The sequence below is a fragment of the Prenolepis imparis genome, unplaced genomic scaffold (genome assembly GCF_030444845.1).
Source record: "Prenolepis imparis isolate NDT839.2.m4 unplaced genomic scaffold, iyPreImpa1.0 SCAF_1, whole genome shotgun sequence".
Taxonomy (NCBI): domain Eukaryota; kingdom Metazoa; phylum Arthropoda; class Insecta; order Hymenoptera; family Formicidae; genus Prenolepis; species Prenolepis imparis.
The window spans coordinates 17,720,173-17,734,474 of NW_028141159.1; the positions used below are offsets into that span (position 1 = coordinate 17,720,173).

A 14,302-nucleotide genomic window follows, 5' to 3' on the forward strand; every position below is an offset into this window, starting at 1 on the left:
AAAAAAAAAAAAAAAAATTGTAATGTGATGGATACGCGTAGAGATAACGATTTTTATTGACGCTGCGTCGCCGCTGCTTTTATTTGTGCGGCAAACTCGAAACGTCATTACGAAACGCGGCCTCGCTGTCGAAATGGGTCTGACGAAACGCGAAGACTCCGCTCTGGCTGGCCCGCACGTGTTCCCCGGCCAATAGCGTTTCTATTTATGGCTTTTTATCATGCAACTGGGTCTAAAACGATGTAATAACGCCTACAAAAGTGTCATGTGGCTGACGACGAAGCCTGCTGATCGTTGGAAAAACGGAGAGGCGGCTCGCGATATGTCGCGCGAAGGTCGACTCTCGTCCCAGGGGGTCGAAATTGATCTCCGATAGATCGAAGGTGCGCGAAGCTAATTTTATTCCGTGTGCACGATCGGGGGGGAAGAAACATGAAAAGAGATTTCTTAGGAAACTTTTTATCCGCATGCGACAAGTCAGCCGCAGCTACTTTCAAAGTTCTTTGTGTGCATTCTGCCGAATAAATTTAAAGAACCCTCCCGTATACATATACTGCCTGCCTTAGATTTTCCCGCGTTTCTCCTTTATCTACAGATTCTTTGACCAAGTTAGAGTAAACTTTCTACTACCAAAAATATCAAAATACTGATAGCTTTAAAACTGTAAATGATAGAAAAAGTTTTAAGGATTTGCAGAATATATAAGCTTGAAAAATTTATTCTTTACATAATTTCGCCGGGTCTTATTTTTAAAAGTCTTGTATTTATATATAGAATTAGTTACATATGTGTTTTTCATATGAGTGTTAAGAAGTTGTGAAAAAAGATATGACATCCAATCTGATTTTCTGTTAGGAAATGATTTATTATTCGCTACAGCTTTTTCTTCTTTCTTCTATCTTTTATGATCCTTATTTTAATGCCTTTATCCTATATTCTTAACATAGATAATATTGATAATCTTGTCATATTATTTTAGTATAACGAGTACTTATTTGAAGTTTGCTCTATTTTTTATTTAATTATTTTTAAAGAAATGAGATTAAAAAATAATATTCTTTTCTACGAAATAAATAAACTATTATGCATGCAATTTTTTTTTGCATTATGCGAGGTTAAATCGCGTGCCACGTACAACCAAAATATTAAACCAACATGCTTTGCGTGACTCGCAACGTGACTTGAAAAAAGGCAACTGCGGTATGCATAGCATGTCTGTTGGAAGTGTTAATTGCGTTGTGCTCTGATAACACGATGCAAATTTGTCCTTGAAATAGGTACTAGTTGAGGGAAGACAAGGTATTCCTGCGGCGACTGAAAATTACGTTCACTCGATATCTCGAGTAATAAGAAGAGCATCGATAATTTGTAAATAGTTTCAATCGATAACGCGAGAATTTTCTTTATTGCAGTTTTTAATTAAAATTGAATAAGATAAAAACGGCGAATAAAATATTATATTTCATCTGTACCATTGATATTTATGATTAAGCAACTCATGAGCTTCAATTTAAATTTCATAAAATTTTTGTAGAGTTTTAATAAAATTCTTTATCTTAATATTGTTTCACATTCTGTGAAAGTAAAAACGGTAAAAGTTAAAATATATTTTTTCTACAACAGTTTTAATTTCATACTTAGAAAATCACAATTTTACATGTATCTATGCGGCGTACATTGTTCAATCTTTTTATGCTAAATCAAACGTGGAGAGAACAGAAAGTCAGAGAAGGGAATTTTTCAAGCAAGCCATTCCATTATGCCGTCTAGATGTTAACCTAATTTAATCACCGTCCTATTTGAATTCCGGACTGCGCCGGTGCGAAGTGACCCAGTACGGGGGTTTATAGGTTACTCCGGTTTCCTGCGATATAGATTTTTCGCGCGGGGTGCGTCCTTCCGCATAGCAGTTAACCAGACTTACACGTGCAAAATTTTTGTTTGTATAACTTCTAGAATAACGTATACACACGCTAATAATATAAGAAACGATTATTTAGTCTCATTACTCATTATCTGGCTATTCTTTCATGTATAAAGGATAGATGCATGCAAATAATTAGACTGAACAAAAATATCAATAGTACAATAACAAAAGATTACATCTCTTTATAAATTAATTAATTTATAAAAGCAGCAGCTTATGATTTATCTTGTAGAACACGTGATTATTTTCTTTAATTTTTATATTTATTTTAAAATGATGGGGTAAACTTACTTACTCTCTCTCTTTCTCTCCCTCTCTTTCATATAATTTAATATACAATGATCTCGTACTGAAGAGTTATTGCACATATATTTCCCATTGAAAGCTTGTGTCTTATGTAACGAAATGCGGCTAACCGCTTACAGAGGGGGATGGCCACCCGGTATTGAGCGCTAGAAGTTACGATGGCTGTTTACCCAAGTTTTCTACTTGCATCGTAGCATTTAACTCGATTCGTTCGATATCTTATGTAATTTCGTTGGTCCGATCCGCTTGCCGCGAAGTATGTTGCGGGCTAAGCGCCTTGGCATTTACGGCACGAACATGATTTTTTGATAACAACGAATCGATATTATCATCGGTCTGTCGCGATACGATATTATAGGCGGTCATCGAAGATCCAGATATGAAAATCTGTTGTTACATTCTGAATCTTTAAAGGAAGTCTGATAGCGATATTAAAATAAAAGAGAAACTTTATCAAAATAGATTATAAAAATATGTTTAAAAAAAATCTCTTTTGAAAGAGACTTTCTATAGAGGCATCTTTTAAATTCTTGTCGTTTGGTAACATCTTTCCGCTAATCGCATTAGAGTGCTAAACTAAGAATTGTTTGCGTAAACAATTGGAGTTAATTTATCCATGTTAACGATTCACTATTCCTTTCTGGATTACAATTCTATATAGATCGAAACAGATTCAATTCTGTATTGCATCACGAGAAGCTTTAGTTAAAAAATCAAATTGCATTAAAATAAGTGTCATATCTTATCGTTATGTTTTTAGCTTGGCATAGAACAATATGCGATATCCATTATTCTCAAACGAACTAAACCGAAAGTAAAAACAGAGGGTTGAATGATCACCACTCTACCTCGCATTCTAAATATTCCGTGCGCGCACACACGCATTAGACAATGAGCTCTATTGTCCGCAACGATCGCGATACAACGATGATACCACGCCACATTCTCCACCCTTTGGCCGCCATCGCGGCGCGCCGATGTTGCCGTCTCTGTGTGTACGTTTTGCTATACCACCCCCTCCCTCGTGGCGAGAGCTTCGCTCCATGGAGGTGACCTACTTTGTGCTAGCCGTTGCTTCCGCACACGCCTCGGGGATTCAGGTTATGTTGCACCCTCTCCACGTGCCATCCGCACCCCTCATCCGCGTTTGCGGGGCTGGGGGTGAACGGAGGGGTGAGGGGGGAAAGGGGAAATGTAATCGGATCGGATAACGGGTGACACGGTTACGGTCATAAGCAAGAAAAAGATGCAACTGCAGGAAGTCGAATTTTTTATCGCAAACTTAATACTGAACTTGACAGTTTATCCAAATTCTGTTGATTTTTCTTTCCGGATAATTAAATGTTAATTATATTTACAGCCTCTGAATTTGTTATTTAGAGAATACATATGCTCGTATCTTTTAAAATAATTTAAAATACATAATCATTAAATTTACATGATTCTTCTTGCATATTCAAATAAATATCGGTATTTGTACTGTATACGATTGGCAGAAATAATAGCGCAAAGTCGATTTCTTTTATGCGATACGATCTTTTTGAAATTACAGCAGAATCAGCTAATTGTAAGTCAATTAGTCTACATTATGCAAGATATGTATGCACACGCGATGTAATAATGTGTGTAATAAAGTAACTTCTACTTCTCGGTATATCAAACGCTGGATACGTTTATACTATACTTATAAATAGATATTCGAAATATAAAATATTTATTGTAATATGTCGCAAGACTCTGAAATATCGCGTCAAGAATTTTTCGCTTCACACCCCCCACGGTGTAATACATTCTCTCGCGTTATTATTTTCCCCGCGCCATCCACCACCCGTTGCAACGTGACGACGACGGCGTCGTGCTCGACATAATAATTACTCGTCGCGTTTGGCTCCTCTAATGGATATTCCCGACGATCACAATGAGGACGCACCCCATCTTCTCCTCGCAACTATAAAACGCGGACGTGCGCGTAAACGCGGGTAAAATAGCTCGCGCAAACGCCTCGCGAAAACGGAATATAAGCACGCGTTTGCTGCGCCGAAAGAAAAAGAGATTGCAGCGATATACATGCTACAAAGTAGATGCAGGGGGTAAAAATATTCGTGTTCGGACTGGATGGATATGCGACGAAAAATGCGGAACTTGGGGAGGCCCTCGCACACCTGAATGCGTCGTTCTTTCCGTTAACAACCCCTTTGCATTTCTTCCCCTTTTTAGCTTCCTACTAATCTTTTATCCGACCCTTTTATTTCTTCCCCATTATAAGCATCGGCCGGTTTACTTCCAAATATTACTTTCTTCCCTTTGTAAATTGCTTGACTTATTTATGACTTGACTTATTATCGTGTAATTAATCGCATGTTTTTATCTAGGAGCAAGAACTTAATGTGTGCCCTAGCTATCTTAATGAACATTTGATGGTTTTATCAATCTTTACTTTTCGTGCGTGGATATCATTTTGACATATACTCCTCCCGCCGCTTTATTTGCTAATGTAAATATTTCCGTAACATAAAACTGCTCGTATATAGGAATATTATGTTCCAAAATACAAAGCGAATGTATCTCGAAACACATAGAACGCGAGTAAGACGAAATGCGTCCTCTTGTTTGTCACTTCGAAGATAATCCTTCCGTACATCGCGGGAAAATATCGGATGATACTACTATGTTGAAAAAACATGAATGACAAAATTCCTCCCGGTTTCTCGTCGTTCTCGACAAACGCAACCGGAATGCGTGTCGTACCGTGCGAACATTACGTCACATGCCTCGCCTATGTGTAGAGACTGCGCAAACGGGCTGACGCGCGATGTCATCCCCCTAGAAAATTTACGCGTTTACACCCATGTTTCCCGGACCATTCCTGGATTACATTCAGCACCTCTGCTCCGCTCGCCATAATTCAATCCTCGATTAGACCACGATGTCCATGACAGGCCACGGATTATTCGCAAACGCGGGGCCAGCAGAGAACTCCGATAGCGTAAGCACACACACGTGAACACGTATACATATACATATAATACATATATACACACGTGTACGGAGCGGGAAGTACCGTCGCTTTTTACGAGCCGCCAACTTCGGAACTGGGCCAACCGCGACCGCGCGTCTCGCAACCGTGAAAGCATGCGGAGTTCTCTGGGTCGAATAGAATCCTCGTAACTGATACAAAGAGAGTCGATACGAGTAGTCGCGTCTTCGAGTGAGAAAGATTGTTATGCGTATATCCCATTGAATTTATTGTATTTTCATCGCGCGTATATTCGTCGGTATGGTATATGCGTTCGCATGAATTGCATGGTCGAAAGAGATGTAGATATATGGGCTTCTCGCGCGCGCAGATAGGATAACGAATCGCTGGCGGTGCTTCCGAAAATACATCTCCGTGATGTACAGCCCGAATCCAGCATTTCCCTGACGTGTACATACGACACTGCAGTGTTTTCTTCGCGTCTTCTTCCGGATCACCCAATTTCCTAGCAGTTTCCTTTTCTCTCTCTTTCCCTTCCCTCCCCCGCTCTCTCTTTCGACCTGTATACCTACTCTCGACGGTGGGGGAAGATTTGCGCAGTGGCCTCCTACCGGAGGGGTGGTTGCCGAGATAGTAGTGGTAGTCACGGTCAAGACGTTACCAATTGTCCCCGGAAGACGAATGTTCGGTATCAGCGACGGCCAATCGAGAACGAGAATCGCGCGACTTCATAAGAAACCCCTAATGACCATCGCGAATGGAAATTATGCAACGTAAACAATACTATGAGGGACGGCAAGTAAAAACGAATAGGGTACGGGGAATCAAATTGATGAGAGAGAGAAAGAGGAAGGGAGGAGAAAGAGCGAAAGAGAGGAACCGCGAGAGGGTTAACGGGATACAGAGGAGAAGGGATACGCAACGAGAGAACGGCGAGTAGGGGTAGTGGTACCGGGATGGAGCCTGCACAGAGGTTGCTGTCGACGCCCTGCCGCTGCTTCCTGGTTTCCCTATATTGATTTTCCGCGCCACGAGCTAGACAGAGACGGAACGGAGCCGAGAAACATTTCCCCTCTGCGTTTGTATGTACGTGTCTGTGTGTATGTGCGTGAACTGAGCGCTTGTAAGCTCGTGGGTTGACGCGCGCAACCCTAGAGAGGGAAGCGGGTTGAAACCCGGGTGTCCGTACGCGAGGAAGGAAGGAATACCAGGACCAGGGGGTTATACAGACGACGCGTTCGTGGAGAAGGTGGGGCCACCTTTTGCACTTCCACCGGCGTGGAAAGATGGGGACGATTATTCGACATCAGGGGCCCACCCCTTTCTCTCCTCTCTTTCTCTCTCTCTCTCTCTCTCTCTCTCTCTCTCTCTTTCCCTCTGCTCTATTCGTGCAATGTACACCCGGGTATCCGTCTCTCCTCCTTTTCCCCGTGCTCTGCCACGTTGACCAAAAATAAGTGTCACGGCCGTTTTATTCCAGGACGACGGCTTCGAAGGCCGCGCTCGCTTTTGCGTCGACGTAAATTTCAATATTGGTCCAGGATGGGGAAAACGTGTGCGAATTATCACGTGTTGCGAGAGATTTATATAAATATCGCGTATCACAAGTAATATATTATACGCGCGAGATATACGGCTTATTAAACAGCAGTAGAACTAATGCAGTGTGAGATATATTGGACATTTATATACTCAAATTATCTTAAACACATGAAGAGAATAACATATCTTACAAACAAAAATTTTTCAGATTTCGAGTCGATTTTTCCTTCTATTTGTTTTAATCAAGCTTTTTGCGTTTTGAAAGTTTGCGTTATTTTTGAATCATATCTCACAATTATTTGTAAATACAACGAGCGTTTTTAAAAGCAGTTACACAAAAATAAAAAGTTAGAAATTTCAACATCCATCCGCTCAGACATCTCGGAGAGAAAGCATCTCGTTTGCGCGAATAAACATTTTTCTCCTGCATCGTGCCCGTTATTTTTCGTTACATCGGCCGTTCTTCTCAATTGCTCACCTTCAAAGATTCGACTCTCCTCCGTTATCGTTCTCACCCATTTCTTTCTCCCATAACTCCTCGTCTATTTCCTCTACGAGATGCTAGGCGCGTAGAAAGAAATCGGGGCAAAGAAATCTTTCTAAAATATAGAATGATTATTCTTACGCACACCTGTTAAACAGTTGTGAAGAAGACTTTTTCATTGTGTCTCAATATTATTCATCATTGACAATCTAAACTGAGTAAATAAATATTATACATTTTTATTTTGATCTCATGATCATTGCTTAATATAAAAATTAATTTTTTCATCATTTGGAATTTATAAAAATTCAAGAAACATAATTATTTTTACAAAGTTTTAATACTTTGAATGTTTAAAAAAATACGTGAAAAAAATCATTATATAGACCTTCAAACGATTAATTAACGAAATGACCACAGCTTAAATTGCAATTCATTGGAATCCCCTTTGAGAATAACGCATATATCATCAGAAAATCTATGAATGACGTTCTAATCTGATCGCGGGAAGATTATTAATCTTCGGAGGTCGACTTTTTTATCGAACTTTCCGCGCGAGGAAGTCGGCAATTCCGTGGCGTGACGTCCGAAATAAAAGAGGTCGTCAGGCTTTATCAAACTTTCGTCGGGAACACGGCATTTCGGCCGCGCGATAGCCCAAATAAAAGAAGGGAAACGGATGTGCATTAAGGGTGTGGCGACGACGACGACGGCGGAGAGGATGGAGGGGCGAGGATAGATGGAACTTTTGAATACACCCCCGCTCTCTCTTTAACTGCACTCCCCGATTCGTTACAAGTGGTCTATTGCAGGCCTTTCTCTTGCGTCTTTTACCCTTGTACTTCTTCCCTGCTACTTACGCGAGTGATATGCTTCCTTCTGGCGGATTCCTCTCTCTCTTTCTCTCTCTTTATAACGCTAGAAATGTTATTTCTCTTATCGTTTTTCAAACTTCTCTGCTCACCTCGTCGTCTTTCTCTTTCGCTGGCTTATCGATATCCTATCTCGCGGTACATTTGCACGTCGCTAGAAAGCTTTTTTAAATCAGAAATAAACGAATCTTCTTATGCCTCGAAATGGCTCGCGATGGAAATTGAAAGATCCAAAATTCATGGACTTTGAAGTGTATTTTTTTGCATTATAGCGACTATTATCGGTTTTTCTTGTGAGACAATTGTTGATAAAAGTCTGAATTGTGATTTAAATAAGTGAAGTAGATAAATATTTTGCTACTAACACATTTTGAAGTTAAAATTTACATCTAGATTTGGAAAAGCAACTTCTATTAGGATATACAATTCTTAAAATATATAATTGCTAAGACTACTTTACGAGTTATACTAATTTATGACGTCGATTATCACATGTGTTATATTGAACTGTTTAAAATAAATTTTGAGTATTGATTCACTTATATTTTTTTTTCTCGCGAAATCCAACATTAATTAATAATTTATAAGGAGCCATTGCGAATATGAGAATTTCACAGTCCCTTTAATGTTTTCCAGGATCGTATGACGGCTAATGGAAATTCACCGTTAGACAACATGAGGACCTTGGAACACTATCTGAGCGATATTATGCGAGCCGGCGCGGCGGATACCCCGGAGCATCTGAAAGGTATGTCTCATATTTTGCCCTAAACTGCATGCAATTGAAACGATATAATGCGAGTGTGCAATATCTGCGGCCGTTCGCAAAATAACGGCTTGAGATGCCGCATGTCAACACCGTTAAATCGGCAATGCGGGGAATCTCTCGTTGCAATTGCGAGAAATCCGTTCTCTTTCGCATTTACAACAACTGGGAATGCGTCGAGAATTCAATGAAGTGTCTTGCGCGAGAGCTATCCCCAAGAGATAATCTTATTCTTGAATCTACGACTCTCGAATTTAACGCGTCAGACGATAAATGTAAATGGTTGCAAGAAAAGTGGAGAAACTTTTTTTTTTATGGAAAGTTGCGAATGTTACGGAATTTTCTTTTCGTTTTAAAGAAAAAAAGTGAATAAAGTAGAAGATCTTTAGAATAGAATCTTTCAATTCTGTAGAAAGACCCCCTTTATATGCAATTTGACAAAAGATATAATAAGATGACGCAGATTCGGTTTTCTGCTTTAAATTTTGCGCGATAACATGCGACAGTAGCGAGAACAAATATGATTCTCGATGATTTTATAAGTCGACTACAAAAATAACCATGTTGTACGACACAAGTTTGATATCTACGTCATTCCAATTTGTCTTGCTATAGACTTGTACATTCTAATTACACGTCACACAGCGGATAAAACGTAGACACTGTCCTTCACATCTTACTTATTTACATTGTCGCAACATTCATAATCGTATCGCTATATATATATATTACTCACATCGATCTTTAGTCATAACGTTGCATTTAATGCATCGTTTGATTACGTCGCTTCGAGTCTATGTCTATTACATCGAGGGTGTACTCGAGGTCGATCGCCTCGATGTGAACTCTCGTAAACCGTCCGATACCATGCTATTGAAATTCAAGAGCAATTAACGCGCAGAGATAAGTACAGAATCTAGAAAATATTGATTAGTGCCGTTTAAAATACTGCAGTATTTTGGCAAATTTTTATTTCATTGCAAATATTTATTTAAATGATTACATGACTCTAATCAATTGAACTATAATATATTAATAAGAAATTATGTTATGTGGGAGGGAAAAGTACTATCATATATAAATTACCATTATGATGACACTATTTCTACGCGACCGCTGCTTGTAAAGTGCTATTGTACGACGTTACTACGTGACGATACGACCGAGTCTGATATGAATAGGCCTCGAGTCAGCTACCAATCCGATCAATCCGAGCGAGACGACTGCTCGACGTACTCAAGTCCAAGTACTCCGCACCCTCCACTCGACGCGACTCTATTCGCTTTACGCCGGCACGTAAAGAGACGATGCAACTACCCGATGTATATGTACGTACGACGTGCGTACGTACGCACGTACGGACGGACGCACAGAGCGTTGAAGAGAGCAAGACGGCGCAAGCGGCGGAGGCAGGACGGTATGCGTCTCGTCTGTTCTCTCCTATCCCTTTCGCACCCCATTTTTTTTTTTTTATTTTTTTTTTGCGTTTATTCGACCTGTCTGCCAGTAGAAAGAGAGAGAAAGAGAGAGAAAGAGAGAGAAAGAGAGAAAGGTAGAGAGCGCTGACGAACCCCTCAGACGAGCATTCTCGCACCCTGTAGTCAAGGGCAAGGGTGCCATCGCCGAGCGTCTACTTCGTCGAGCAGTCTCCGTGCGATGAAACCGTACACCAATCAAGAGAGAAAGAGAGAGCGAGTGAGAAAGAGAATAAGGGAGAATGAAGTCGAGGGTTGGACACCCCGATGCAAAGTCTCGGATTTTTTCCTAGCGAACTTCAAACGAACCTACCTACCTATCTACTCGATCCCGAAAGGGTCTGTCGCGAAAGCCTTCTTTCGTCTCGAAACGCGGAGGTAGACGGTCGTGCAAATTCAGGACGGTACTAAATTCAGCAGAGTGTCTATAGTTCGGCGTCGTTGGGATTTATCGATCGCGCTAGTACTTCTAGAGTAGACAATGCGAAGCTTCGTGGTAGCTTTTACTGGCAGGTCACAGAGAGAATAACCTGGATTAGGTGGGTGTACGATGTAGTCGGGTATCTTTGTTCCTTGCAAGTGCATTAATGAGGTCTCATTGAGGATATTTATCGAGAAATTAGGACAGTATGATAGAGAGTTAGTGTATTCTCTCATGAAATTTCAGTGGAATCATTCCTCTTTGCCTTTAATGAGTTAAAACTATTATAATCGATGCAAGAAAGTGAAGATTTTCTTTGTAAAAATGAAAAGCGTTAGCTCTCGTGCTCGCTTCTTTCAATTATTTTTCCATTGTAACGCGGTAATGACTCTGCTCGTTAGACTCCGTCTATCCTTTTTTTTTCAGAAAAGAATTTTTTTATCAAATTATGTCACACTATCGATCGAAGAAGTATAGAAGGATGAAAATAAACCTAGCGCCTTTGATAGGTCGATATATTCATTGTTTCGTATAATTATTCTGAAAATTGTGTCGAGATGATGTATTTGTGTCAGCCGTCTTTGTGACGAGATTCTTTTGTTTTACATAATCCACCGCGCGCCTCCACAATTAAAATATGATGCATTCAGAAACAAAGTTAAATAATGATGTACTATAACGAGTGAAGCCACATCGATCGCGATAGAGACCTATCAACTTTTCATAAAAAAGGAAAAAGTGCAAAGGAATATAAATGGCAAGACTTAAAAGAATAAATAACAAAGAAAATGATCGATGAAAGTAGAATTTATCGAGAGATAATTTTTCCGAAAAAATATTTTATACAAATATATTTCTTTGACATTTACGATAATTAGAGAGAATTATTATTTTGTTGTTAAAACTTTTAAATATAAAAAATATTGAGCGTTATCTAAAAAATAGTGTGTATTAAATATTAATAAATAGTAAATATTAATAATATACGTAGTCAAAATTATTAGTCGCATTTTAATGTTATTCGACTTTGAATCAGCAGTAGATATATAGCTTTACAGCCTTCAGATGCAAAAGAATTTCAGAAATTAACGATCCTCGCGTTAACTTGCGCGAAAATACAAAGTAACCGAGTTAAAGTAGCATCTATCCCGGATTATAAAGTTTCAAATTCGTAAAAGTTTATCGGCGTCTCCGGTTTCCGGTGTACAGTACATGTATTAAGAGAAAAGTTCTTTGAAGTTTTGCGGTAGGGTCGGTCGAGGTGAGTAGCCCCGTTTTTCTGCGGAAATGGTTACGCGAACGAGGCAACTTCATCGTCCGTAACTGCTGTTACATCCGGATTTTCTAAAAACTTGACCTACTGTCGCGATGTTAAAGTGGTGCGATGACATTTTTTGCAACGGCAAGTACGCCCACTCAACGATGCCTTACAATGCTTCTGAAGAGCGGAGAGAGCTTTTTGCTCGAAAAGAAAAGGCTATTCTATATAACTAAGTTATTCTATAAGGAAACTAGTTTGCGCTCTCTTCGCTCCAAGCTTTTATCTTGTATCTTCTCGCGTGAAAAATAGCGCTTCGGATCTCTAATCCATCATTTGCGTAGATAATTTATCCTTATCTCTGCGCTATATCTTCATTTTTTTTAGGATAAAAAATATCTATATCCAAAATGAAATATTACTTTAGACAGATAAATATTCGAATATGTGACACATATACGTGTATGCATTCATTCAAATATTTATCGATAAAGTAGAACTGAAAGAAATTCGAAGAAACATATTAAGGGATGCAACACGATGTAAACTTGTTTGTATACTTGAATTCAAACATCAAATATCTGATCCGCAAAGCCAATATTTCTTCGAGCTTAGAATAAATTTGTTATTATTGTTGTTCCATACGATATTTCTTACCAATTGGAAGCTATCGTGATATGTTATATCAAACGCTGCTGTACAATAATGTATATAGAAAAATCAAATTTTATTTCTTTAATAACACAAGTATATTTTCATTCATAGGTACGACTACCTTTGAATAAACGGCAATACGAAAAGCATAATACACCCGCTTCGCGCGTCCTTGAATACTGCTGGCTTTATAATTTCATTTTCTGACCTATATATGACTGTCATGTAATCAGTTAGTAACACAACGGGATTCGTAGAGGGTGGTTTTAACTGCCGCGTTCTCCAGCTACCTAGGGTTTCATTGGATCGTATATGTTCCACCCTCTCTTCCTCGTTCTCTTTCTCTCTGCCTCTCGCTATACTTCCGGCTTCCCTCCCCCCTTTCACCCCTTTTTCTCGAGTCGTACATATGAGCGTGTGTATATAATTGAAAAAGCTGAATGGATAACGAGACGCACACATGCAGGCTTATTACGCAGTCACGACCTTGAAAGAAAACAATTATATAATATAACAAATATATAATTTGAAAATTAAACATGGAATTCTTCCCAACCGGTTAAAAACGTTTCGCGATGTTTTATAAGGAAAACTATCCGTAAAGAAAAATATAATATTTCAACTGGAATCTACCTAGCCGTCTAAAGATGGCTATCTTTTTATTTAACACATATAAATAAAACTTAGCTGCTTCGATGTTACATTTGAATAAGTGATAGAATGAACAGTGTGCAAGCAAGTTCTTAATTCAAGATTGACACTTTTTTATTAATCTGTATGCGCTCGCGAGATATATAATAAAATCAAGCTTTTATATTTAATACGCTTTTATATTGAATATGCGTAGCAATATTTTATGAATCAGAAATGTGTCTATGTCTCGAATATATGTTAAAGTAAAAAGTTTTTAGTTTTGGATATTATAAAATCGAGCTATTTATAAAAGAGAGAAAGAGACCGTTTCAATTGAAATTCGCGATATAAAAGATTATTGAAATTTTTATTTAAAAACTCTACATTGTTCACACATATATCAATTTTTAAAAATTTATCCATTTGTTAAAAATAAAATCCCAAAAGCATTGAATCTCTCTGATATTACTGTTCTACGCGAACACGTGTTCCACTGAGCGTCTTTATCGATTTTACAAACTTTGACTGGGTTCCAAGAAACATGTAGATCGTAGAAACGCGGAAGAGTCAATGAACCTCATTCTACGATCCATTGTAGACTCGTGCGCGTTTCGGTGCGCGATTTTATTGATTTTTCACAATCCGACGCGTTGCTTTTCCAGTTAGCGGAAGTGACTACGCGCCCTTCCGTTGTTACCTTCTTTCTCTTTAAATTTAGAATCTGAGAACGTGTAGACGAAGAATACTGTACGGGATCAATGAACTTTAAAATATGAAAGCACTTGTCCTATGAACTGCACTGTTATAAATTTTGATAAATTCAGTAAGTTTCCACCCACACTTTTTTATCATTAATGATTCTCGTAATTAATAATATATTTTTATCTTAATTAACAGTCTTGAGAGATAAAAAATTAAGAACTGTTTTTATATATTCTTTTTTTTTTCATTCGTCCACCAAACTCGTTGAAAGACTGTATCAGTCTC

At 38.7% G+C, this 14,302-nt stretch overlaps 1 protein-coding gene across 1 annotated transcript in view; it reads left to right on the top strand.

Moving 5' to 3' along the window:
* Nucleotides 1-14,302, top strand: part of Orb2 (cytoplasmic polyadenylation element-binding protein orb2) — a 121,381-nt gene that overhangs the window by 6,822 nt on the left and 100,257 nt on the right. The window contains exon 2 of the mRNA XM_083034544.1: nucleotides 8,745-8,856. Coding sequence (XP_082890670.1) covers nucleotides 8,745-8,856 — 112 coding nt within the window. The remainder of the gene's footprint in view (nucleotides 1-8,744; nucleotides 8,857-14,302) is intronic.